This window comes from Xenopus laevis, chromosome 8L (assembly GCF_017654675.1).
Source record: "Xenopus laevis strain J_2021 chromosome 8L, Xenopus_laevis_v10.1, whole genome shotgun sequence".
NCBI lineage: Eukaryota > Metazoa > Chordata > Amphibia > Anura > Pipidae > Xenopus > Xenopus laevis.
Genome location: NC_054385.1, coordinates 98,409,232 through 98,437,055, shown reverse-complemented (window position 1 = coordinate 98,437,055; position 27,824 = coordinate 98,409,232). Strand labels below are relative to the sequence as shown.

At 37.9% G+C, this 27,824-nt stretch overlaps 1 protein-coding gene across 4 annotated transcripts in view; it reads left to right on the top strand.

The window, feature by feature from the left end:
• Nucleotides 1-27,824, top strand: part of rgs6.L (regulator of G-protein signaling 6 L homeolog) — a 227,755-nt gene that overhangs the window by 173,418 nt on the left and 26,513 nt on the right. For all 4 annotated transcript variants that reach the window (XM_041571900.1, XM_041571899.1, XM_041571901.1 and 1 more), the window contains 10 exon segments: nucleotides 5,419-5,470; nucleotides 7,587-7,651; nucleotides 11,699-11,775; nucleotides 15,991-16,072; nucleotides 18,750-18,824; nucleotides 19,417-19,515; nucleotides 22,557-22,618; nucleotides 24,662-24,772; nucleotides 26,613-26,738; nucleotides 27,016-27,202. In XM_041571900.1, coding sequence (XP_041427834.1) covers nucleotides 5,419-5,470; nucleotides 7,587-7,651; nucleotides 11,699-11,775; nucleotides 15,991-16,072; nucleotides 18,750-18,824; nucleotides 19,417-19,515; nucleotides 22,557-22,618; nucleotides 24,662-24,772; nucleotides 26,613-26,738; nucleotides 27,016-27,202 — 936 coding nt within the window.

The window sequence follows — 27,824 nt, the reverse complement described above, 5'->3', positions numbered from 1 at the left end:
TTTATATGTTGTTGACTGTGACACTATAGAAACAGTATAGAACAGTGCCTGTACAGAGTGGTTTGGGGATTTTTTTGTGTTTTCCTATGCTTTGGAACAATAACACCAAAAACATTACTGTTTTAAAGTAATTAACATATAATATACTGTTAGCATGCACTGGTACAAACTGTGTGTTTGCTTCAGAACGACTAGTATAGTTTATATAAACAAGCTGCTGTGCAGACATGGGGGCAGCCATCCAAACTGGAAAAAAGGAGAAAAGGCACAGGTTACATAGCACATAACAGACAAGCCCTGTCCAATACAATGGTGTTGTATCTGTTATCTGCTATGTAACCTTTGCCTTTTTTCCATCTTGAATGGCTGTCCCCATGGCTACACAGTAGCTTGTTTATATAAACTATAGTAGTCTTTCTGAAGCAAACACACAGCTTTTACCAGTGCAGAGCAACAGTACATTATATTATAATTAATAATATAATTGATTTGATGCACTTTCAGTTGTTGGGGGTCACTGTTCCTTTAAGATCAATGCAATTGCCCTATAGCTGCATATGGGAATCATATCACTCTGAAATTATTTTCATAAGATTTCCGTGGAGGGTGATTTGTTGCATTTTGCTACCACATTTTTAGGGAAGAAGAAATATCAAAAACCACACAACCACTGTTTATACCATGGGCCTTAAGGTGGCCATAGACGTAACAATTACAATCTTTCTTGGAAAAGATCTTTCCAAGAAAGATTGTTTGTTTCAATACACACTTGTAGAGCTGAATTGTCAGATTTACAGGTATAAACAATAGAATTCTACCTGTATCTGATTCAGCACTAACAATGGCCTATGTTTGTGTGCCTTCAAAGGCAGCAGATCAAAATTTTCCATCCAGCCCGATTGACGAGCCGACCGATATACAAGTCTTCTGCCGGTATCAGACGGCTCATTTCTCACCATATACCCACCGAATATCGTACAAAATATTTTTTTGTACGATATTATCTGTGCGTCTACGGCCACCTGTATAATAGAAGCTGGAGATCATTCCCCTAAATCTATTGTTTAAGAATCTTTTTTCAAAGATTGCCACCTTTATAGCTAATAGTTATCAAATGTTTGAGTTATAACTGTAGGATGACTGTGATTGTGTTTTTTTTCCGTAAATAGCTAGCAATTAAGAAAAATAATTAGCATCTTGCAAGACTTTAAAAAAAACCACAACTTCAAAAACTGATAAATTTCTCTCCCCATGTGCTGAGCCCTGATATTAATAGCTCTGAGTTCTGCCATTAAATGAAGGAAGTGAAAAAATGTCTCCTTCCTTTAAGATGGCTGAGAGCATTACATTGCACTTGTTTCATCACTGTACTACATGGTGGGATACATCATTTAGCAAACAGCTTTGCAGGATTTAGTACACATTATTATTATTACTTTATTATTAACATGTATTTGTATAGCGCCAACATATTGCGTAGAACTGTAAAGTAAATGTGATTATACAACTAAATCACATGAATTATATACATAGAACATATGGAGTTACATACATCACAATCAATACCGGTACAAAAAGGTGAGGAAGGCCCTATGCATAGGCATACAGTCTAAAGGGAAGGGAGTAATACACAAGGTGTGGGAGTGGGCAAGATCGAATTAAGTGGGTGAGAAATGTGGTATTGTATGTGGTGTTGTGTTTGGTACTTAAGCAGAGTGAGGGTAGGCTTCTCGAAAGAAGTGCGTTTTAAGAGATTTCTTGAAAGCAGAAAGGTTGGGAGAAAGTCGGCAGACCGTGGGAGAGTGTTTCAGAGCAGGGGTGCAGCCCTTGCAAAGTCTTGAATGTGAGCAGATAATGAGAGAAGAGTTGAGTAGCAGGTCAGTAGAGGAGCGTAGTAAGTGGTTGGGTGAGAATATAGAGGTGAGTTGAGAGATGTAGGGTGTTATAGTTATGAAGTGCTTTGAAAGTCAGTGTCATAAATTTGAATTTGATTCTGAAAGGTAACGGAAGCCAGTGCAGGGATTGACAGAATGGCGAGGCAGAGGAGGAGCGGTTGCTGAGGTGTATGAGCCACGCACCAGTGTTCATTATGGACTGGAGGTGACAGTCTCTGGAGGGGAAGGCCAATTAAAAGAGAGTTACAGTAGTCTAGACGTGATATGATGAGAGAGTGAATAAGAATTTTGGCAGCATCTTGGGTGATAAATGATCGTATTTTGGATATGTTCCTAAGGTGGAAGTGACATGATTTAATAAGTGACTGGATATGAGGAGTGAATGACAGAGCAGAATCTAGAATAACCCCAAGGCACCGGGCCTGGGGAGAGGGGGTGATGGTGGAATTGTTAACTATGATGGATACTTCCGGGATGTTACTGGTGTTAGTTGGAGGAAAGAGAACCATTTCAGTTTTAGAGAGGTTTAATTTAAGGTAGCGTTGCGACATCCAGGTAGAGATAGCGGACAGGCAGGAGGAGACGCGAGTTAGAAAACCCGTTCTGTATTTATTTCAATAATAATTAATTGATGCACTGTTAATATAACCAATGACCTTTTCTACTAAATTGGGAGGGACATGGAAACAGATTTACCATTCAGTGCTGTTCAACGTCTCTGTTCCCATGGGCAATAGCTGGCAGCATTGAGTACAAACACAAATAATCAATATTGATCTCATCCTTCCTTGTTTAAAAGATAGACGTAGCACTAATTAGGTGGATAGGCTGTGTTCATTTTCTTATTTTTATTTTTGCTGCAAAAATAAAGCTGATGTATGCTGCCTATGCTGTGGTTTGCAGAATATATTTAAAAAAATAATTTGATTGTTGTGAACAATTGACCCCATTCAGTAGTCTAGACCACACGACTGTAACACTTACAGGGCATATATATTAAAATTAGAAGGTGTTTCTGTGATGTTTTGTATTTGTATTGTATTTCATTGTATTTTCTTTCTTTTTCATGTTTGTATTCTTTTACTATTTATGAAAAAAAAAAATCTATTAATAAATTATAAGTAAAAAAAAAAATTAGAAGGTGGGTTATTTGTGTGATTCAAGTAAATCATTATAAAATCAGTTATAGAAAACCCCCTATACTAAAGCATTGTAGGAGCACATAGTTCCAAGAAACTCTGCAATATTAATATCTAAGTCTATTCTCAATCTTGATGTTTTTGATTCAGCTGACTGACTGGACTCTTCATAAATGCTGAAATTATTTAACTTTTTTTTAATTTAAGCACTTTTTGTGGTATAGAAGAGGCAGACTTCCTGCATATGACCTGGTCCTGCCCTCAAGTGGCTCAGTTCTGGTCAGTTCTGGTACTAATAGAGAAACAGGGTTGAATTGGGCCAGCGGGACACCAGGAAAAATCGTAGTGGGCTCTGGACTGCCAACCCAGTTCCTGCCGTAAACTATGGGCATTCCCCCCAACCTTCCCCTGATTGCGGGTGCATGTAGGGTTGCCACCTGGCCGGTATTTTACCGGCCTGGCAGGTAAAAATGATGGATGATCCCAATGTTATTAATAGGGAAAAAAGATAAATATATAGGAAGGCCGGTATTTTTTTCCAGAAAAGGTGGAAACCCTAGGTGCAAGGGAAAAGGTATGCAGGTTGGGAGGCCTGTGGGTTATACCCTGTGGAGGAGCTCACAACTGAGCAGGAAGTCCCCCAAAGGGTGTGGGGTGCCAGACCTGGTGGGCCCCAGACACCCCAGTCCAATGTTGCAGACAAATTACATTTTTCTAATGTGTCAACACCCTAGGCTTTCCACAAACCATGGAAGAGTCAAATATAGAAAACTCTTGTACTATTCCAAGAAAAGTATTGCAATGGCATGTTCGGGTCTCAAGCATCCTACAATGCAAAACTGGATAACATTGGTGAATTACACCCTACCTCTTATTACCCTACTAGCCAGAGGCTCCATCAACAGATTTGATAAAATATGGAGTGCATGGAAGCAGAACCTGGAGGGCAAGGATCATTGACACAACATTGCCAAAAACAACGGATTGCATAGAATCAACTGGCTGTACAGTGTTTTATGCACCATGTAGTATGTCAATAACTTGTACTATGTTTCCCAATTGTCATGTGTAATACTTGACTGAAGCACCAACCACATTATTATAAAAAGGTACTGTTAAACTTTATGATTTTTAAAAATAATAAATTGGATTTCAATTTATTGCAATACATGGGAAGCTTAGTTGAACCATAGACAGCTGTTAAAAACAAAATAAACTCTTCTTTAGTGTGTCTTGAATTATTTCCCAAAAACCTGTCCCAGTATGGAGCTGGATTGATACAAGTCTTACATTTAGAAAGGGGTATCTCCTAAAAGTGTCAACAAGTTACCTGCTTATTCTTGAAATATAATGGGCCAGATTTATTTCAGTGAAAAACATGTATCTCATGGTTAATGACATATGGATGAGATCCAATTTGAGGAGAACATTTTTTTCTCCTAATTCAGTTCTGTTTTTCCCATAGACTTCAATAGAGTTTTCATGTGATAAACAGTGAGATAGGTATTTCTGAATTGAATTGCATCTCAAAATGAATCACTTCCATGAGTTTTCATGTGATAAACCTTTGTCTCACTGAATTGAATCTGGCCCAGTGTTTTAAAAATGTTTGCTTTCATATCAGAGGGAGAAATTGTTGGCAATATTCTGGACATGAAAACAAGGTAAAACTAAAAAAGGGCAAAGGAAAACATACAGATGGAGATAGTAGAGGAGAGGGGTTGGCACAGAGTAGGAATAAAAAACAGAAGGGAAAAGTAGACAGGAAAATTGTTTAAGAAACAGTTCAACAATCTAAAGAAAATGAAAGGAAGGAAAAAGAGAGAGGACAAATAATTACTGGGGGTGAGGTAGTAGTCAAATGTCTTCATTATGAGGATGTACTCAATATCTGTGCATTATTATTATCTTTTATTCCATGCAATCATTTATATATACTGTATGAGGGAAGTCACCATGTTCCTTGTACTTGTTCATTAGCCTACCTACTACTTACACCCTCTGAAATTAACATTGGTCATTTGTGCATGGACCTGTTTGTAGGGTAATTGAGGTAATTACTGAAGACATTTCTAAATCATTGCCACAAATGTCACAAGGGATTTAGCCATGAGGAAACAGTCTCCATGCTTTTTGGAATTCAAATTGTTCTTTAGAATAGTAATTTTCTGTTTTATATAACTCAAGATCATATTAATTGTGATACATAACAGACAGACAACATATTAAATTATGACAGATGAGAGATAGCTGGAAAAAACTTTCTTGTTGGTTCTACTTTTTCTTTCTAATAAATATAATGCAAGAGAGCCACTTAATTTCCTTATGTTTGTTTTTATTTTATAGTGTTTAAAATGTTTTCACCACATGTTCTTTAATTGCAGGCTCCTTATTTTTGGCCTTCAAACTGCTGGGAACCAGAAAACACAGACTATGGTGAGTACAAGCCTAATTACACTTTCTGTGAATCAGTGTAATTTGGTATGTAAGGGCAAGTATGACATTCACAGGATTACATTGGTACAGTGTCCCCAGTGGTACCACTTTCTCACCACTCTCTTATTATATGTTTTTCAAACTATAGTCCATAAATGTTTGCATTACTATATGGAAAAGACAAGAGAACATATGCACTCATTCATATCAATATGCTAAGGAAATTAAGCACAGCTTTCCCTTCTTTGCTGCAGTTTATACAGGAACATGGGCAGCTCAGTGTTGCAGCTAAAATCAGATGATTCCAGTGGTGGCCAATTCATTTGGAAGTTTTAACCTTGAAAGTAAGCAAATTGCAGCTAAAACTTAGTACCTGTGAAAAATGAATAATGAAGCATTAGAATTCTTAATGAATCAGATGAAAGTGCGTGTAGGACTGGCCAGACCAGGGATGGCAATGATGTAGTTGCAATATATAGACATACAATCCATAGTAGCTTAATGCACAAAATGGATGCAGATTCAAATGGTATGTTATTTATGAAAAAATGTCTACAATTTGATCAAAAAGTCCCAAAAACTCGAATTGAATTTGAATAAAATTTGAATCGAGTTTTCCTCTGAAAAAAAACCTAGACTTTTGAGTATCCTTTTTTGCTCCCATCGGAGTCTATGGGGCGTAATTTTCAAACGAAACTTGACGAAAATCTGGCTCATCGCTACTATTAACACCTTTAAATAGTTCAAGGGACCGCTGCCATTGACTTCTACATGAACTGCGTAGGTTTTAGGTGGGGAATAGTCGAATTAGAACTGTTTCCAGGGTCGAGGTGTGAGAAATCTCACATTCTAATTCAAATTTGAGTTGGTGGTTTTAAATCGAATTTGTTCGAGTTTTTACAAAAAAATTTTTTTTGAGAATTCGAATTTACCATTTAAACCTTAGTAAATCTGCCCCTTAATGTCCTTAATATGCTGAGTATGGGTGCGTGCAGTGGAACTCTTGTTTTTGTATGAATTTTATTGTCCCCCGCCTAATTGTTAAAAATTGCTTAGTGGTAAGCACAACATTCCCTTTTTTCCATTACTATATATGGTTTATTGTCTAAAACAAATTATATACATTCTTGGTATGTATAATTCTGTAAGTAGTTTTTTTTGATCAGGTTCTAATAAATGGGCTTTTTTTGTAGATTTAATTTTTACTTTTATTGCTAAATATAAGTGGAAACCCACCAGCCCAGTTCAGCCCTGCCCATGGTGTTGAGAGTGCTTGCCTGCTAAAAAAAAAGAACAAAATTGTACTAATTAACTGGTATATGATATGTTTTTAGAAAATCCAGGTGAAGACATTTTAAGTTATATCAAATACCTTATATCAAATGACTTATAATATGACAGAAAAGGGCCACATTAGAGAACATGTTCAATGTCTGCTTTGTTATATATACGCTTTTCACTGCTAAAGCCCCATTTTTGTTGAAGATGGAATTCTTATTCTATCTAGGTGCCAGATAAGAATAAATGTGGACTTCACAACCTGTGACATTCGTATTAATACCCCTAACATGGAGCTTTAGTCCTTCTTTTTACCTTTGAAACAAGGGTCATACTTATCCATAGTACTTCAAACAGGCAAAACATTCTTGGCACCAAGTAAATAATAATTTGCGATGTACAGTAGGGAGGTTTCAGAGATATGAACATTCTCTGGTAAAGTAAAAGTTAAAGAAAATGAGTTCTAAGAAGTGCTTGAACATCTATGCTGATGTTTATATATTTATATGCCCCTTTCAGCGTATGCACCATGATATTATTCAACCAGTTAAAGTACTAGGGAATTGGCAGTGTTTAGAATATGAAGCATATAAATGCGTATTTAATTAAGCTTTTTTTATTCCGTTGCAAACTAAATTTGCCACATTTATAAATGCAGGGCTACAGGCTTGGAGGGCTTATTACTTTTTTATGAGGTATGGCTACAACGTTGGGCCCTTCTATTGACCCTGAGAGTATGATGTCGGTCATTTTCAGTTTGTCTTTGCCTTAAAAGGGCAAGAGAGGTTGATTACATAAAGTGGCAGAAATTATAAAATATGTTTTCTTGTCTTTTCAGCTATATATCTATGCAAGCGAACCATGCAGAACAAGGCAAGGCTGGAGCTCGCCGATTATGAAGCCGTAGGTATACTGAGATCATAGCCTGTTGCAAGAAGGGAAGGGCCCACATAGGAAACCTCCCACCTCCTGTACCAAGGACGTCCAAACTTACCATCCTTTATCTGCTAATGATCTTAATACTGACCATTACTTGACAATCTTTTGCTGGTATGGGGGAGACTTCAGCACATCCAGCAGATGATGCCCCATGTGTGCCACATTATGGGTATATCTCAAATCATGCAACTATTAGTGTGGGAAATTGATAAACTACTTTATTGTGGTTAACAATCTGAGAAGAATTCTCTATTTATGTTGGGAAAGTGCCAATAGCCCCAAAATCCAAATTAGTTTTTTTGGGGTTTTCAGAACTGCAGCACTAAGAGAAGGGGTTTAAGTGGGATGTAGTTATGTCAATATAGTTATACTGGTGGGGATTGAAGGCTGAGTGGGCAACATTAGAGTTTGAAAGGGAAAGGATTGGGAAGAGCAGGTATGGAGTTAGCCTTAAACTGAAGGCTAAAAGAAATATGAAGAACTTTGACAGATCATCTGTTTCAGTGCATCAGTAGAATGGATCACTATGCAGAAGTGTGCCTCCATGGGGTTCTATGCCAATTCAGTGCACTGGATAACAGTCTTTTCTTTTGACCAATTAGTTGCTGCTTAATCCAACAATTTGTTTGGTATAGGGTCACACACTTGGTTCAGTGATTAAATGTACCCTACAGTGACAGAAATGGTCTCGGTGTAGCCAGTTTCAGTGCCAGCTTTTAGCCATATATGTTTTTCCAAATGACTTAGTAAACATGGCATATGGCGTTCCGTTCTGGAGGTAGGTAATATCTAGTGCAAAGTGATATATTACACATTGCTTTACATGGCATAAACACAAACATGGGTATAAGTTATACAGCAAAAATAGATAAATCTATACTTAGGTGTTTCAGTACACAGTTGGGATAATGTCCCTGCCCAAAAAAATATTCAGTGTATTACAACCACCTGCTGGTCAGTTCCTGTAACTGTATAGTCAAACAGATATACATTCAGAAGGAAAACAGAGAAGTGTTCTGATGTTGTTCTGCTCAGGAAAGAGATCAGAAACCTCAGAAACCCTTTCTCATCTCCTTTCTGAGCAGAGCAACATTAGAAACCTTTCTGTTCTCCTTCCGTTGACTGTACCATTACAATGAACTGATCAGCAGGTGGAGCTGTTGCTACAAAATTCAATATATATATATCAAGGCCCCCACGTTGAATGCACGAGTGATGAATAAATAAAAGCCCTTTTTTTCACATGAATTTGGAGTGCGGGTCCATCTATAAGAATTATATATATATATATATATATATATATATATATATATATATATATATATATATACCTCTGAAATTGAGAAAAAACCAATTCATATAATTTGCAAAGGTTTTTAGAAAAGTACCACAAGCAATTTTACAGTAACATTTTTTAAGGCTTAATGTTTCCTGAAAAAGTTGCTTAATGTGAGCAGTAAAATTACATCTTTTTGAAGAATAAGAAATAAAATATGAATGCCTTTTGTGCAACATGAAATCACTCAACCCATGGTATGTGAGTGTGTATGAAGCTTTTCATTCTGATGACTCAGTCTGAACTGACTGTAACAGTACACATGGCTGGGCTCTGTTCTGTCAGTCTTGGGCTTAAGCCGATTGATTGATTTCCCCATACATAAAGATGAGATCTATTTAAAATCTGACCTCTTTCATTTTCTTGAAAATCATATTTGCCCATATTCCTTTCTGCGGTAGAAATGAATGCAAAGAGGCATTTCCAGTCTCCAATTATTTCCCTTCCATAAGATGTGATGTGTAATAGATATTATTCATGTACTGGATCTATACATAAATAATTTCTCACCAGATACACAATTGTGTGTGAATTGTGTGTACAGTTATATGTGTATACTATACCCTACAGATTTTTCAGGATAGGTAGTATTCCTTTATTGATAGTCATCTTGAGTATCAGACTGGTTAAATCCATTTTGACTGATCCCACGTATTTTAAACTTGTTTCACTCCTTCCTAAAGATACAATTTGCTAAATAAACCCTTAATAAGTACATCAAATAGACATTATTCATTTCACAGGGGGCTACATCCTAATAATAAAAGTATAAAAGCTATTACAGAAATGGCACCTAATACCTGGTACTCTAACGTGGCTTCATCTTAAACAATATAAATATGAAATAATATCAGTATATCAGGTTAGCTGACATCATAAATTGCACCAATTTATTATATCAAATTAGGAATACGCAGTCACACACAGGCAGAGCAAGGCACACACAGGCAGAGTATGTCACACACAGGAAGAGAATGTCACACACAGGCAGAGAATGGCACACACAGGCAGTGAATGGCACACACAGGCAGAGTGGGACACACACAAGCAGTGCAGTGCACACACAGGCAGAGCAGGGCACACACAGGCAGAGCAGGGCACACACAGGCAGAGTATGTCACACACAGGCAGAGCAGGGCACACACAGGCAGAGTATGTCACACACAGGCAGAGCAAGGCACACACAGGAAGAGAATGTCACACACAGGCAGAGAATGGCACACACAGGCAGAGAATGGCACACACAGGCAGTGAATGGCACACACAGGCAGAGTGGGACACACACAAGCAGTGCAGTGCACACACAGGCAGAGCAGGGCACACACAGGCAGAGCAGGGCACACACAGGCAGAGCAGGGCACACACAGGCAGAGTATGTCACACACAGGCAGAGCAGGGCACACACAGGGAAGGCAGAACAGAGCAGGAGACAGGGAAACCCATCAGGACCACTCTAATGATAGGTAGAATTCCTTTATTGATAGTCACCTTGAGTATCAGACTGGCTAAACCCATTTTGACTGATCCCACATATTTTAAACTCGTTACACTCCTCCCTAAAGATACAATTTGCTAAACAAACCCTTAATAAGACATTATTCATTTCACAGGGGGCTACATCCTAATAATAAAAGTATAAAAGCTATTAGAGAAATGGCACCTGATACTCTGATGTGGCTACATCTTAAACAATATAAATATGAAATAATATCAGTATCTCAGGTTAGCGGACATCATAAATTGCACCAATTTATTATATCAAATTAGGACTACGCAGTCACACACAGGCAGAGTATGTCACACACAGGCAGAGCAGGGCACACACAGGCAGAGTATGTCACACACTGTCCATGAATTCAGTTAAAATTGTGCGGTTTGTTTCCTCCAGGGTGAACCGCAGCTATAAGGGCCCTATTCCAGGTTGCTGGCAGAGGAAAAAAATGCATCAGGAAAGAGAATTTTTGGCAATGAAATGTGTACTCCATCTTCATGCACCTTGGGTGGACAGGGCTGTGAGATCAGTAATGTAACTGGTGTCAACAGGGAAATACAAACACATTTTTCACCAACTATATGATTGCTCTCACAGCCCTTCCCCTTAGTGACTGTCTTGCTTACAGACAATGTTCCTCAGTATTCCCTGTCTTGGAGCATCTAATTCCTCCAGCAGCAACCTGGCTGAAAAAAAAAGGTTCCTAGGAGTAAGGCAACATCCTGCTATGGTTAGCTGTCACAGGGGGTCACTTTAAGTGGGTATTAAAGGTTGAATTTTAAAGCTATGTGAGCTTTTTTAGACTTAGAATAAACTCACAACTCGAATGTTTTCTAATTTAACAATAAACTGGAATGGAAAAAACTCATAACACCGAGTTCGGGGGAAACAACCTGATAACTTAAATTAATAACGTTTTTGGTGAAAAAAAACTTTGAACTGTTTGAATTGATTGAGTTTTTCGAGTAAGACACTGAAAAAAACTCGATACAACAACGAAAAGGCTATTAACATCTTTCATTTCCAGTATTACCTTTCTGCTGAATGCATTAATTTGACGGCCGTTGTTTTTGCTTTGCTTTAGAGACATATAGAAGTATTGCTTTGCTATGATGAAAAAGAATACAATATAATTCATTATTTACATCTAGTGTCACTTTTTGCCTTTTGACTCCTTTTCCAGGAAAACTTAGCAAGACTTCAGCGAGCTTTTGCAAGGAAATGGGAATTCATCTTTATGCAAGCGGAGGCACAAGTCAAGTAAGTGGCCACAATGAGTGGAAGTTGGGCAACCAGGCAGCACAAACAGGGTGTTACATGTACATGCTGCATGAGTGACATTTTTATCAGACCCCATGCCATTAACCTCAGAGCACCCCCTTTTTGCCTGCTAGGTCATGCACCTTTTTCTTCTTGTAAGGGATTTTTGTGCAAGACTGAAGTTGCATATATATATATATATATATGTATATATTCATAATTTATTCGGATTAAGAGAAAAGTAAAATAAAAGAGAACTGTAAATGAGATTAACACATACTGTATAACCAATATAATCCCAAGGAAGGCACTTCTACTCTTATCCAGCATTTCTTAACCATACCCAGTTGTTGCTAGATTACAAATCCCAGAATAATGTAACATATTATCAAGGTTAAGTCATGCTGGGAGCTGTAGTCAAACAACATCAGTTGTCAAATGACACAGTAATCAGGTAACAGCAAGTTTCACCTATGAAAACATACATAGGTGAATTATCTTCCATTTATAATTAAGTTTTTGGTCAATAGAATTCTCATTGGTTAATGGCCTTACATGTGTAATTACATTTTCCTTCAACTTCTTTCAAAACTTTTTTTATTTTTATTATCCATACAATATAGGTAGGTTTAGAACCCCATTTTCCAGGAGCAGATATAATCACTGTATTAATAGTTTGGCTGTATTATGTGGATTGACTAATATATTTTTGTGTCATTAATCCTCATGATGTTATTGTAATTGGTAGTTTAATATTAGTATTTTTACTGAGCTTCATTATGTATAATTCTCCTAATTAGCGGCAGATAGAATGACACATTTGTGTGTTTATTATTTATTATTGCTGTTTCCAAAATGCACTACCATTTAAAAATTTGCATTAAGTAAATGATTGAGACTGATCAAGGGTGATTTTGAGCCAGTTTTTACAAACAATATAATCTCAGAGGCTGAACACAAACAACCCACTCAGGGCATATATTTCAAGCTCCACCAGTATAGCAAGATGGTATAGTATGCAGAGCCAAATGACTAATATTAGCTATGTAAGACCTTGGCTCAACAGAATGTTGGCTGGTGCCCAGACAGAATAACTGGCCAAAGATGAACGAACGCAGGCATTAGATCCTTTACTCAATTACTACAGGTACTGTTTGATAGAGCTCTGAGATGAATGCTTGGTCTTTTTTTTTTTAAAGTATCACTATTACAGACCCTGTCCAAATATTGTTTACTTAAAATAAGTAAACACAAATATATATATATATATATGTACCCATGCAGCAAAAAAAAAAACAGCCCTCAAGTGAGCAAAAAATATTTATTTTTAAGTCAGTGTTTTGGTTCTGCCTTTCTCAAAAATGACCAGTATGGAAACAGGCAGTACTGAAGTTGTTCATTCGCATATTTGATCAGTTCAGACTAGAATTTACTTCTCTGGGTGGATTACCAAACCATGTCCATGGAATAAGTTTTGATTAAGAATAACTAGAGCAGCTATAACCTTCAATCTAAGAGGTGTAATGTACAATTTATGAATTCATTTAGATTGGTCCAGCTTATCTCTGATAGAAATGAGAAAACCACTCCTCAGTGGGTTGCTATCGAGAATGCCTTTGTTACCCCCTGTACTGCCTCCTCATTGCTTTGGCTGCCCAGGAAATCCCGTCCTAAAACTATGAGCCCTTGCTTGGCTTGTTCCTTACACGTATGGGATATAGTATCTCGTAAGCACCCATTTATTACACCTCATACTCCTGCAGCACCAATATTTGGGAACCCTGCTTTCTTAGCTGGTTTGCAAAAACACCTTTTTCATTGGTGGATATTAAATGGGCTAGTGTTTGTTAAATCCCTAATACACTCCAGAGGTCCCTACACTATCCAATATCTTTTAGATCACTATCAACTTCCAGATTTGGAGAGATTCAGAGCTTATCAGGTTTTACATTTTGTACAGAAATGTTGGAATTCTACCAAAACTCATGATTTATCTAGCTCGTTTTATGAACGTTGGTGTACAAAGGGTACAGCCCCTAAAGGAGCCATTTCAATTCTATACTTGCAATTCAATACGCCAGCCAGCTTGCTCGATCTACCTTATATCACTAAATGGGAAAAGGATATCGGAAAGTCATTGCCTGAACAGGACTGGTTCCGACTTTGGGACAATACGCGCAAAAGTTCTATCAACACAGTTATGCTGGAGGCTGGTTATAAGGTATTATTTCGCTGGTATTTGACCCCAGTACGATTAGCTAAATTTTATCCCGATTGCAACGATACATGTTACAGGGGTTGTTCTGCATCAGGGTCCCTGTTCCATATCTGGTGGACATGTCCCATAGCTGTGAGATTCTGGATACGGATTTATACCCTTATTTTTTCTGTGTTACATCTTAACTTAAAACGGGACCCATATGTTGCCTTATTGGGAGCTGTCCCTCGTGATGTCCCCAGGAAACAGGTCCGCTTACTTAATCATATTTTCTTGGCCGCCAGACAGGTTATTGCTAAGGCGTGGAAATCTTCGTCCCTGCAGTACAATAATGTTAGAGTGAAATTGGATTGGATTCTCATTAATGAAAAGTTGACTAGTATCCACCTAGATAAATATCAGGCCTTTGTTGACGTCTGGCAACCCTGGATAGATTACAGATTCCACGGAACCCTACCGGTTTCTACTCTTTCCTTATAAGGTCTGGGCAGGCAACCCCTTTAACATGGGACCCATCATAGTATTTTGTACCATATTCTGACTGAATTGACATGGCTCCTTTGTATGGCAATTGCTTGGAACTGCTGTGCTGATGTTTGATTCTGCTTATACTCCCCATATATATGCTGTAACTTACATTTGATACACTTGATTGTTTGATTTGTGTGATTACCTGGTGGTCTACCCTTTTATTTTCCTTTCTCCCCTCCCCCTTTTTTTTTTTATTTATTTATTTATTTTTTTTTTCTTTTCTTTCTTATTTTTTTTTTGTTGACAAGTGTCTTTGATTTCTCTGTACCACGTTCATAAATATCTGTAATGCAAGTTTGCTCTGTTTTAACGCTCACTGATGGACAGTCATTTGACTTATGTTGATCTTTTGTTTTTATTTACACCATCGTCTCGTTGTATTATGATTCCAGTATTTGATTGTATTTCCACAGAGGTGATGTAAATTCTTTTACATTGTATGTTACGCAAATTTCTTTTTATTTCTGTCAATAAACATATTGAAACAGAAATGAGAAAACCATAAAGGTTACTTTTTATTTCCTGCCATTGCTAATCTTCCGAATGAGGAGTCAAGTTAAACTGTTTGTTTTTTAGTTAGGGTTGCCAAAGGTGGCATTGAAGGTATGATGTAGTTGTAGATATGCGTACAACTGCAAAATTGGCTTGTTTGATTTTTCTTCAAGATTTTCAGACGATATATAGGCACCTTTGTAGAGCAGATTATTGAGATATTTTATGCCTAATAGCAGCCAATATTGCAAATTTACCAGCCTCTAAATGTGGAAAATTAGAGTTCTTCCATAGGAGTAGGTATAGGAGGTTAGGTGGGATTTTGGGGATTTGGATACAGCCAATGATACAATAGAGTTATGAGATCCATTATTCGAAAACCCATTATCCAGCAAGCTCCAAAAAAGGCCGGAAAGGCTGTCTCCCATAGACTGTTTTATCCAAATGATCCAAATTTTTTTTAAATGGTTTCCTTTTTCTCTGTAATAATAAAACAGTACCATGTACTTGATCCATACTAAGATATAAGTAATCCCTACTGGAGGCAAAACCAGCTTTTTGGGTTTATTTACTATTTAAATGATTTTATAGTAGACTTAAAGGAGAACTAAAACTTAAAGTTTAAAAAACCCTTCCTACATATAACCCCCTCCCTCCTCCCCCCAGCCTAACTGCTACCCCGGGCAAATGCCAGCGGAGTTCACTGGTGCCATCTTCGGTAATCTTCGGAATGAGACCGGTGCTTCTGCAATTTTCGTGAGTTTCAGCGCATGCGCAGTTATCTCAAAATAGAAAATTGCTCAAACTGTGCATGTGCCGCTACGCTGGTATCATTCCGCAGATTACCGAAGAGAAGTAGAGGGCTGCCGTGAACTCATCTTTGTAAGTCACATGGACTTTCCCAAGCCGAAAAGTATTGTATGTCTTATACCAAAGAAATATATAAATATGTCTTTTTAATTCCATTTTGGCAGGATTGACAGAAAAAAAGATAAAACAGAAAGAAAAATCCTGGACAGCCAAGAAAGGGGATTCTGGGATGTGCATCGGCCAGTGGTAAGTTTGCATATTTATAGTTATCACCAGTTCAGGTAATTGTTGGTGTTGTGGGGGAAACATTGGTGTTGTGGGGGAAACATTCTAAAGGTGTCACTTTTACAAGAGACAATGACAACGATTACAAAAGAATTGTATGTGTCCTTCACACAGCATTTCTAATACAAAACAAATTATAAGAATTTATTTGCTAAAATTTACTTTTTACAGTGGGATATGAACCATAGATGCATAATTTTTCCTCACATATTGGAACCACAGCATATTTAATATTACTTGTTACCAGGGCCAGAATTAGGGGTAGGCAGAGTAGGCATGTGCCTAGGGCGCAAAGCTGAGGGGTGCCAGGCACGTACCTGCTCTGTCGCCTACCCCATGTCCAGTCCCGTGTCTCCCTGACTGCCGCTGGTAAGTTTCGTTTAAATGCGATTCTGCGCATGTGTGCTGGTGCGTAGTTTATCGCATGTGTGCTGGTGCGTAATTTTGCGCGCATATTCGCTAATACTAGTATTACATTAAAGATGCCATTTTAGGTAATTAGGGGAGGACAGTATCTGATATTGGCCTATATATATACCTTGTAATTACTTGTATTATTATATATAAACATGTGCGCTGGTGCATAGTTTCGCGCATGAGCGCTGGTGCAAAGTTTTGCACGCACTAAGCTGGCACTGTGGCAGGCCAGGTTGCCTAGGGCGCCTGGCCAGGTTGGCCCGGCTCTGCTTGTTACTTCCCTAAAGTATATGTGCCAAATATATATTAAATATGCAATCACATATTCTCTAATACTAGTATTACATTAGAGATGCCATTTTAGGTAATTAGGGGGGGACAGTATCTGATATTGGCCTATATATACCTTGTAATTACTTGTATTATTATATATAAACAAAAGGCATGTCACTCTTTCAGAAACACCCACATATATGAGCTAAAACACAATAAATACAATACTGCATAACCTACAGCTTTGCATATAACCCTGACACATTAGTCAGTTAATGGAATGTTATTACTTGTATATCATCTGTTTCCTGCCAAGTATTTGTAGATGTTAACAAGAGCTTATCTGAAGGGCTCTGTATTGCTACCTTATGGAGAAATGTAGCAATACCTGGAAATCAAGCCATTTGCAAAAATATTACCCTGTAAACATGCAGAGCCCGTGCAAACATTTAATAGCATTTGAAGCAATGCATTGGAGCTTAGGGAAGAAGGTGCTGTAAAATAAGTCTAGGTTGAGATACATCAATCATTTGTTGTTTTAAAGTATCGTATATCATATCAGCTTTAGAAAAAGTAGACACAATGCAACAATAAAACAATACATTAAATGAACATGCCATATATATGTAACCTTTCTTGGCACACTCCAGTAGAACCGGATCATATCCGCTTACAATGGCTGATACCGGTGCCAATTCAGTAGCCCTTTGCTTCTTTTCATATAAATGAAAGATACTGCGAATTGGCATTCATAGTGCATTGCCTCCACCTAGTGGGCATTGAGGAGCACACCTTAGGAGAACTCAACTTGGAAAAATAAAACACACAGTTTTGCAGTAACAAGGATACACTTTAAAGAAAGCATAAAGAAGGCAAACAGTATATAATACAAATTGCACTGGGTACACCCAGGGATTAGCCTGACTAGATATCACACTGACTGTTTACCTAATAGTCCTTTTCTGATATCATAGTCCTGATCAACTCCGGATGGGGCCCTGTAGAGCTTCCAGTAAGTGAGTGGGTCCGTGGTATACCTTAAATGCTCCAGACATCCCCCCCATGCAAACAAATCTTTAGGGGTAAACATTGACAGGGCATTAGAATGTGCCATTTTTACAAATAAAATTTGTAGATATTTATATTACTACATTTGGCAGTTTCATTGTTTTACTGCAACAGATGCCCAGCTGTCCTTTGACAAAGGAAATAAGTGCATCATAAGAACTTGTTTAATGGAATTGTTTGCCAGAGACAGTCTCCTGCTTACAAACATAAAGTATGTTAGCTGCCAGGGATCTCTATGCTGTACTCTGAAAAATTGTCAAGTGAGGAGGTAGATTCTCAGAATAAAAATCTTATTCATCATATATCCCACTGTATGTCAAGAACTACTGCTGGAGATGCTCTGTGTTGTCTCTTTTATCCACAAGACCCTATGAAGCAATACATTCCTGAGCAATGGGCTGTCGGGATTAATGCTACAAATCAGTGTTCAAAACCAGAATTGTTTGGTCTGTTTGCAGAAAATAAATCAATAATAGGAAACGTGTACATGTCTCACTCTTGCCTGCAAAATATATGCTTGAACTCTGGGTTGCGAATTCATTTTCAACTGGTATAAAATAAGACAGAGAATTGCCATAATTACACATAAAATAAAGGCAGTTAACTGTTGAACTGTACCTTCTGAATCCTCGCTAACAATAAATACAGAGTTGTATTATTAGAAATAGAAATAATGTACCTGCTGCTGTGCAACATAGAGATAGAAGGAAATATCTAGTAGTTCTGTGACCTGTATGACTTTCAGCATTGTGTATTTACAATTTTCATCTTGTTTGAGGGTACCAGGGAGTCTGAGGCTGGCCCTGCTTCCATTTTTTTTACTTTGTGAAACTCACAGCTATAGTTTATTTGTCTTAATTTTGCTTCTTTCCCTCCTTAGCCTGGATGTGTGAACACAACAGAGATGGACATTAGAAAGTGTCGCAGAATGAAAAATCCTCAGAAGGTCAAAAAGGTGAGTTTGTTGTTTTATTCAGCAAATGACTTGCTCTCCTTGCTGCGTCGGGTGCTGCTAAGGTGCATTGTATTTCTGGCCTTTGATTCCTTCTGGCGTGATCTCATCTGGCTGCCAGGCTGCCCGTGCCTCCATCATGCTGCTAAAGGAAATTACAGCTATAACACAAGTTGCTCTTATCAGAGAAATTATTTTGCAATAGAAACGTATAAGTAAAAATGTCTCTGTTGCCATGGGATATAAAATAGTCGAAACTTCATGTGGTTTCAAAGGGAAAATGAGTTCATAGTTTTGCAGGTATTTATTTCACATGCAAAATAGAAAAGCTAATTCTGTTCCACCTGAATACATAGGCAATAAATGCAATAAAAGTTGTTTTTTTAATTCATAAATAAGTGCAAATAGTAGCATTCTGCAATCTAATAGCCTTCATTAGAATTTTATTACATTAGAAATATTAATTGCACCTAGTGTATATTTCTGGCCTATTCAAAGACCAGTAAGAACTTTTATTACATACACTGCACACTGGTACAAAAATGTGCAGTCTTTCTGCCTCTCTAACCTTTTCCATTTGTCTCCCTGTATTTAGTCAGTATACGGCGTGTCCGAAGATTCCCAGTCTCAGAGCCCAGTGCACATGGCATCTCATGTGATTAGAAAAACAACAAAAGATGACTTGCGAAAACAGGTTGGTGCTTAATATTTGTTAAGTTGTGGTCCTTGTGACATTTTTGGACATATTTAAGAAATCAACTGAAACTCTACTTGGGCCAGATTCAGTTCAATGAAAACAAATGAAAACTCAAGGACGAGATTTAATTTGAGATGCAATTCAAGTCAGAACTTGTCTCCATTGAAGTCTATGGGAAAAATTGGAACTGAATTAGGAGAAATGTTTTTTATCCTTGAATGGAATCTCATCCATAAGTTTTCACGTGATAAACTACAAGATAACTTTTTGTCACTGAATTGGCCCAATGTGTCTCCTTTAAAGCAAAATAAATATAGATTATATTGCAATATTCCAACTCCATTGATTCTACAGTTGGTGATATAAAGAGTTAAAGGCATCATATACATTTCGTATTCTGCGTCTACATTGTCTCATTTTCACATCCATAAAGAGGAACAGCAAATACCACAACCTGGTCAAGTCGGATCTTTGTTCTAATAGATACATCAGCACATTTGAAGATTTTTTTCTTCAGGGCAAATTTAGAAAATATGGAACTATGGTATTCAGAGAGATTTTTTTATTAACACTTGCCTGACATATTTGAGATTTATTCAGTAAAATACAATTTGGTGCTTTAGAATGTTAGAGCCCAGCACACTAAGCTAAGCTTTAACTTGCCTCTGTATAATTAAAGGAGAAGGAAAGTAATTTTCCACTTGGGTGCCAAATGTTAGGCACCCAGAAGTGATTGTTTTTGCTTACACCATGGAGCGATCATCTTCCTGCTTCTTCACTCTTCTAATTAATATAACCCTAATTGGGTTAAGGTCTCTTTAAATAGCAATTAACCCTTGTCAACCCAGGGCCCTGAGTCCCTTTTGAGTATGAAAAGTACTGGGATTTATAGTGCAGTGCCTCCACCTAGGGAGCACACCTCAGGGGATTCCCACTAGGAAAAATAAAACACACACAGTTTGCAATAAAACAAATAGAAACTTTATGTAAAATTGTATTTAGTAACTGTAAATACAAATCACATAATATCTGGGGAACCTGTGTGGACTTTCAACCCCTGGAACAATCTCTCAATACCACAGTACCACACTCCACTCCAGGTGGATAAATGTAGAATAAATCTGGGCAGTTCAATGTCCCTTCCCCAAGAGCTCTTATGTCCCCAGGTAGCGCTACCTGCCCTAAAGTACCTTAGTAGCCACTCCCACAAGGCAGGTACACAAGCAAGACCTGTCCTCACCCTGGGGAAACACACTGTGGCCAAAGTATCCACAGGCAGCAGATAGAAACTGGCTGTCCCTGAGGCTCAAATACTTTCTCAAATCAGAGCAAAATGCAATCTTTTCCTTTTCCTTCTCACTGGAAAATCCTTTCAAGCACCACTGCCACACTCCACAGATCTAGATCTTTCTGGCTGCTGCAGCAGGAATCCCTTTATAAGCTCTGTCGTAGACCCATTTGGCTCCAAAGTCAGGCACTCCCCCTCTTCCAAGGATGCACTGGTGCGCCCAGCCAATCGGATTGCTCTCCAGCCTGTAACTGGGCTGGATGATGTCACAGACAGAAAAACATGTGAAGGATTTGTCCGATCCCCTACATTAACTTTTAGTACCTTATAGAATAACCAATTCTAAGCAACTTTTCAATTGTTCTTCATTATTTATTTTTTATAGTCTTTCGATTATTTGTATGTTTCTTCTGACTCTTTCCAGCTTTCAAACAGGGGTCACTTACCACATCTGAAAAAATAAATGCGCCGTAAGGCTGCACATTTATTGATATGCCCCTTTTTCTATTCAGTCCAATTCATATTCCAGTCTGTTATTCAAATCAATGCATAGTTGCTAGGGTAATTTGGACTATAACAACCAGAGTGCTGAAATTTCAAACTGGAGAGCTGCTAAATAAAAAGCTAAAGAATTCAAAAAAACACAAAAAAATGAAAAAGTATTAAAAGTAAAATCAAAAGGCTAAGAATCCCTTTAATATCATCCAAATGAATGTAGCTTTTTTCTCTCATTTAAACCCTTGGGAAATTAATAAGCATTGCACTAAAATTAACGCAATGTAAGTTAATGGATTAAAAAAAACTGTTCCCAGTGAGAGGTTCCTCATACTGTAATAACAATTAGATTCCCCACTACACTCATTTTCCTGAGGCATTTCATAATTTTAAGTGGTCAACCCGTTTAAAGGCTTGCAGTCAGTGAAGAATACATAAATTATCAAAATAAAACTTACAAAACAATTACTGTGAGATACTATTCTTTCTTCTAACGTTACAATGGCGATAGCATTTATATTCTGTGCAAAAGAACTGAGGAGATGAGTCATGAAGCTCTAACATGGAAAAAAAGAAAACTCTGTATAGTGCCTTTTGCTCCCACCCTTTCAATTGGAACCCATTTAACAGGCACTAAATCTAAGGAAATGTTGGGTTAGGAATTATGTAACCAGTGCTCCAGGCTTCCTGCACTATTAGAGCAGTCTTATAATAGCTCCATATCTGTCTGATCTTGGGCACTATGCTCTTGGTTGCGATAGCTAAGCTGCTGAGCAGAAAGTGACATTGCATATTCTTTTACACCCACATAATAAAAGGGTTTTTTTTGGGCAAATCTAGAGATTGTATAGAATAAATCTACCTAAACTTTTAGCTCAAGAACCAGAGGTTCTGATTAGAATACATGGAACTACAATCACCTGCACAAACACCCTTCTAATAAAAAAATATACATACAACAATTTCATGACTGTTTTCCACATTTAAGTGTATTTTAATGTTGCATCTTGTATTCCCTTAACACATTGTTCAGTCTGTGCCAATGAAACAGAAATATCAACTGCAAAACAACATTAATAGTACATAGAACTGTCATTTTAAGATTACTTTATAGATGTCCATTGGATTCACATACTAAGTTTATAGTCCGAAAACGTGTTTTTTTATAGACTTTATGGAGAAATAGCTACATTGGATACTCTTGCCATTTTTCCCAGGTTTACTAATTTTGCCTTTCTTACCCTTTATTCTACAGATTAATTTTCTGAATGTTCAGATAGATCGACATTGTTTAAAAATGTCCAAAGTAGCCGACAGGTAAATCCAATTTTTTTATTTCTGTTATTGTGGTTTAATTAATGGAATGCAAAAAATGGAGCATTATCAAGGAAAAGCAAAGCTACAAATTATGTCTTTAAAACCCATGTTGCCCAGGGTTAGAAATCACCTTTATATGACCAGAGCTGTACAGATGTTGGTCACAACACAAGTTGCCACTCAGTTCAAATGACTCCACTACTTACAGTGGCGGAACTACCGGGGGAGCAGGGGGTGCGAGCGGGCCAGGGCCCGCACCCCCTCAGGGCCCCCCGGCAGCTCACCCGCCACTGTCAAATGTGGCCAAAAGCGGCGGAACGGAGGGGGCGGGGCCTGGCTGCGTGTCACGCACCAGGGCCAGCCCCCCTCTAGTGACGCTACTGACTACTTAGCATAATGTATATAGAGTTTCAGAACTTTGGAAGCCATGTCTGATGGGTCTTTAATGACCATGGAGCAGTATGGGTTTCTTTATTCCACAATTCATTGATGAGGCCCTTGTGCCAAATGGTTCTCTGGGTTGGATGTACTACTTTTTTTTTTAAAGTTTTTTTTTTATTTATTTAAATTTTAAAACAGTACATGAAGAGAAAAAAACAAAGAACAATAGAACATGACGTCTCAAGAGCCTCAGTCCAACAAGTTAATGCAATAAATGTCCAATAAAAAGTTCACAGTTATTACAGGATTGTTATTGTATTGACATCCATGCAAACTAGACTGAATAACATTTTTTGGGACATCCTCTAGTTATGTAGGTTAGCTTTTCCCTAGGTAGAGTATCGTTAGCCAGCTTTTTCCAAAATTCTATAGAGGGGATCATAGTTAGTTACAAATGTAATGATTATCACTTTTGTAGCATAATAGAAGAGTTGCAGATAACATAGTTCAGCTTGTGGAGCTTTCGAACAGGTATTTCAACACTTCCCCCAAAAATGTTTGCATTTCTGGGCAAGTCTACAAAACATGAAAGTATGACCCAATGTCAATCTCATATTTGGACAACTGTCCCAGACATTAGAATACCGTTTTGTCTGTATGGAGTAAGATACACCATATTGAGAAATTTGATTTGGCCTGTATTATTTTAATTCACTGCATACCATTAGTGAGAGGCAACCCCAACAAGGCAGAAGATCCCTGTACTTTAAACTGGACAGGATAAGTGCAAGTTCACATGTTACTATGCACGTGAATGACAGCATGTCATTATGTTGCATTATTTATCAGCACTGTCTCTCTTTTCAGCCCTGTGCAACACTGGTAAATGAGTTTAATTGTCACTGCAGAACAGTCATGTCATAACAGTCACAGCTTTTACTGGTTATTATAGTTAGAATTATGAAGACAAACATCTGACTGGCTCCTATGGATTAATGGACCTGTGCCAACCTTGCCCCTCTTATTATATACCCTAAGTAACGTACAAAATGTTAGAAGTCAGAAATTTAGAAGTCCCAGTTTGCAGCACAACAACAGACAGAGGCTGACAGCAGGGAAGAACTCTTACAGTAGGTTGTAGCAACATAACTACAGGTATGGGACCTGTTATTCAGAATTCTAGGGACCTGCTATATTCCAGATAAGGGATCTTTCTATAATTTGGATCTGAAATTTGAAAATTTGGAATTTATACCTTAAGTCTACTAAAAAAATCATGTAAACATTAAATAACCCCAATAAGCTGGTTTTGCCAGGGTGGCAATTAATTATATCTTAGTTGGGATCAAGTACAAGGTTTTGTTATTACAGAGAAAAAGGAAATCATTTTAAAAATTTGGACTATTTGATTACAATGGAGTTTATGGGAGATAGCCTTTCCGTAACTCCGATCTTTCTGGATAACAGGTTTCCAGAAAACGGATCACATACCTGTACAGTTTTTTGGGTGAGTCTATAGAATTTGTCACAGGAAGCTAAGGTACAAAATATTGTAAGGGTGCCAAAATATTTTAATATAGAAGTTTTTGTTTGTTAGATAATGCAGCACCAATTATACTGGTATGGCTTATCAACATACACATGTCTTTTCTCGTTGTACAGCTTCATTGCATTTACAGAACAGTATGCAGAATATGACCCTTTTCTTACCCCTCCTGAATCCTCCAATCCATGGATAAGTGATGACACAACATTGTGGGATTTAGAAAACAGGTAAAGGATAAGCTACCTGCTACGTTTTTAGCCACTTAGGGAAAGTTGCTTGTTATAGTTGAACCATGATTAGCGCTGCTCGTGAAAGACTTGAGCCAGATATACACAAACACAGATGGGCTCATTTATAAACACTGGACAAATGTACACGTGGGCAGTAACCATAACAACCAATTATTGGCTTTTATCAGCCAGTTGCAGTTAAACAGTGAAATTAAATATTTGATTAGTTGCTAAGGCCCATGCCCTGGCACACTGAAAATCATTTCAATCAATGTCTCCTGTCAAGTATATGGGAGGTGATAGACTAATAATAAGAAGCTTTACCCACAGGCACAAATCAATGAAATATAGCAATTGGCAGCTATGGAAAAGCTGTGCTTGGCTTGGATCAAGCACCTCACTTATAACTCATTCATAACTTAAAGAGTATACAATGACTCTTGAATAAACTTTTAGTTTTATGAGAATTGGTGTAAAGTCTTTTGCATCTATCACACTTTTAATTTATTTGATAAGATGCAGCATCATCAAGTATTGTCATTTAGCCTAACTGGAACAATCTGGCTTTCTAAGATTTTCCCTGCAAACGAGCAATGTCCTTACATCACACACATGGGGGTAGATTTACTAAATTTTCGTCAGTGTCAGCTTTGCACAGCTCGCCAGGCGGAAATGCGATATGACTAAGCTAATTCACTAATATGCAGAGTTTCATCCTGGGCGCCGAACGCTGGTGACTTTTCGCTATCGTTATTTCGGCAGTGCGAGCATTTCTTAGAGAAGATGCGATATCGTTAGCTTGTGCCTAGCGAAAATTCGCTATTGATCTTGCGATTAGGTCAATTTGTATAGGGCGGGTAATTTATAGTTGTATGGAGGTCCTTATTTTAAATGTTGGTGCAAATGCTTGAAGTAACCACTTTTTATTAAAATGTCCAGGGAACCTTAATAAAGGCAAGAGAGTTAATATAATGCCCTACACATGAGCCCACTGTAAAATGAATGTTCCATATGTTATGAAATGTCTGGAGAAAACCGGTTACCCAAAAAAAAGCTTGTTAGGACTTTTGCAGCCAATCCCGCTTCAAAAAAGGAAGGTCGCCAGCGTTTTTGGAACTTTAATGCATTTTCAGGACACAGGATATTGTTAGGGATGCCACCTGGCCGGTATTTTCCCAGCCTGGCTGGTAAAACACCTGCCAAGTCCGTGGGCTGGTATTACAAATTTACCGGCAATGTAGTTGCAGATAATTTGTAATACCCTTAAGAAAAAGCCCTTGGTCGCCCACAGTTCGCTCAGTACTTACCGTTTTTTTTAAGGTTTCTGTCCATCGCGTATGTTTCTCCGCCCCCTTTGCGGCACTGTGTGTGACTCTGTCCCCTTTATGTCACGGCCTGCCCCTTTTTGTTCCCGCCCCCCACCACCAATTTTTTTAGAAAAGGTGGCAACCCTAGATATGATGTAAATAACAGAAGATTGAGGAAGATCTAGCTTCTTTTTAGCGCTTCACTTGGTCTGAGGTGGTGAAGCCAACTCTGGCGAAAGAGGTAACATTCAGTAAAATCTGCACTTTACTGAATTTATGGAGTAACGACCTTTCACCAGAGCAAAAAAATTGACTGGCGATAGAACGAATGAACGCTAGCGAATTGGCGTCTGCACCTGTGAATTGACAATGTCCCTGCTGGTGGCAATGCTGGCGAATTGTCGCTAGCGTTAGCCACTTCGTCCTTTAGTGGATCTACCCCATGGTCTTCCTAACATAACATCAGATGTAATACTGATATCATATAGAACATGTTATACAGATGTTGTTCTCTCCCCTTGTTCTTAAAGCAAAGAGCCAAGCCAACAGCGCGTGAAGAGGTGGGGCTTCACCCTCAATGAAGTATTAAAGGACCCGGTTGGGAGAGAACAGTTCCTTCGGTTTTTGGAGTCAGAGTTCAGTTCTGAAAACCTCAGGTGTGAATTGATCATTCTTTAGATCTGTATCGCTGTACAACCAGGTATACAACAGAATCTATACTCTTTTGTACAGAAATATGCAGTAAATCAAAGTAAGATAAACAAAGTTGCTTAAAAGAAAGCAGGCCCTGTACAAATAACAGTTGTAGATGTATTCCTGGCAAGTGGTTTACTCTCCTTGAGATTTTTTTAGCATTTGGAGAGTGCATTTTCTTCAAATTAATAAGTTTTTAATAATAATAATAATAATAATTGTAATTTGTTTCTGTTAAAGGTTCTGGGTGGTGGTTCAAGATCTTAAGAAGCAGCCTTTGCATGAAGTTTCCAAAAGAGTGGAGGAGATATGGCAAGAATTTCTGGCTCCAGGAGCGCAAAGTGCCATCAATTTAGATTCCCACAGTTTTGAGAAAACAAGCCAAAACGTCAAAGACCCAGGGAGGTACACATTTGAAGATGCACAGGTCAGAGATTTCCCCCTTTCATAATTGTGCTGTGTGGGTAGAGAAATGATAGTGATGTATACCTCCTGATGGATGCAGATGGATTATCCCAAGATATCAGTCGGGATAGCCAGCACTCCACTGAAGGCTATAGGGGCATCATCACCATTGTTTCTCTGCATGGATCTTTTTATTGTCTGATCTTTGTTTTAGGTAGTGATTATATAATGCTGCAGTATGGAGATTTTTATAGCAATGCCGTATCTGAAACAAGTAAAGTGTTAAATGTGTTGAGCCAATATTAATTAATTGCAAGTCCTGTTTGTTATAAAATGAAGTGCTGCATAAACTTGCTGGCTCTATGTCAATAAATAATGACTGAGATGATAATGATATTAATAGATTATATATTATGCCACTATGCGGCACTTGCAGTAAGAAAAAAAATATTATTAAAGGGGTGTTTCACCTTTAAGTTAAGTTTTGGTAAGTTATATAATGGCTAATGCTAGGCAGCTTTTCATTTGGCCTACATTTTTGAATTTTTTATAGTTTATAAATTATTTGCTTTCTTCTTCTGACTCTTTCCAGCATTCAGATTGGTTTACTGGCCCCATCTAAAAACAAATGATCTGTAAACCTA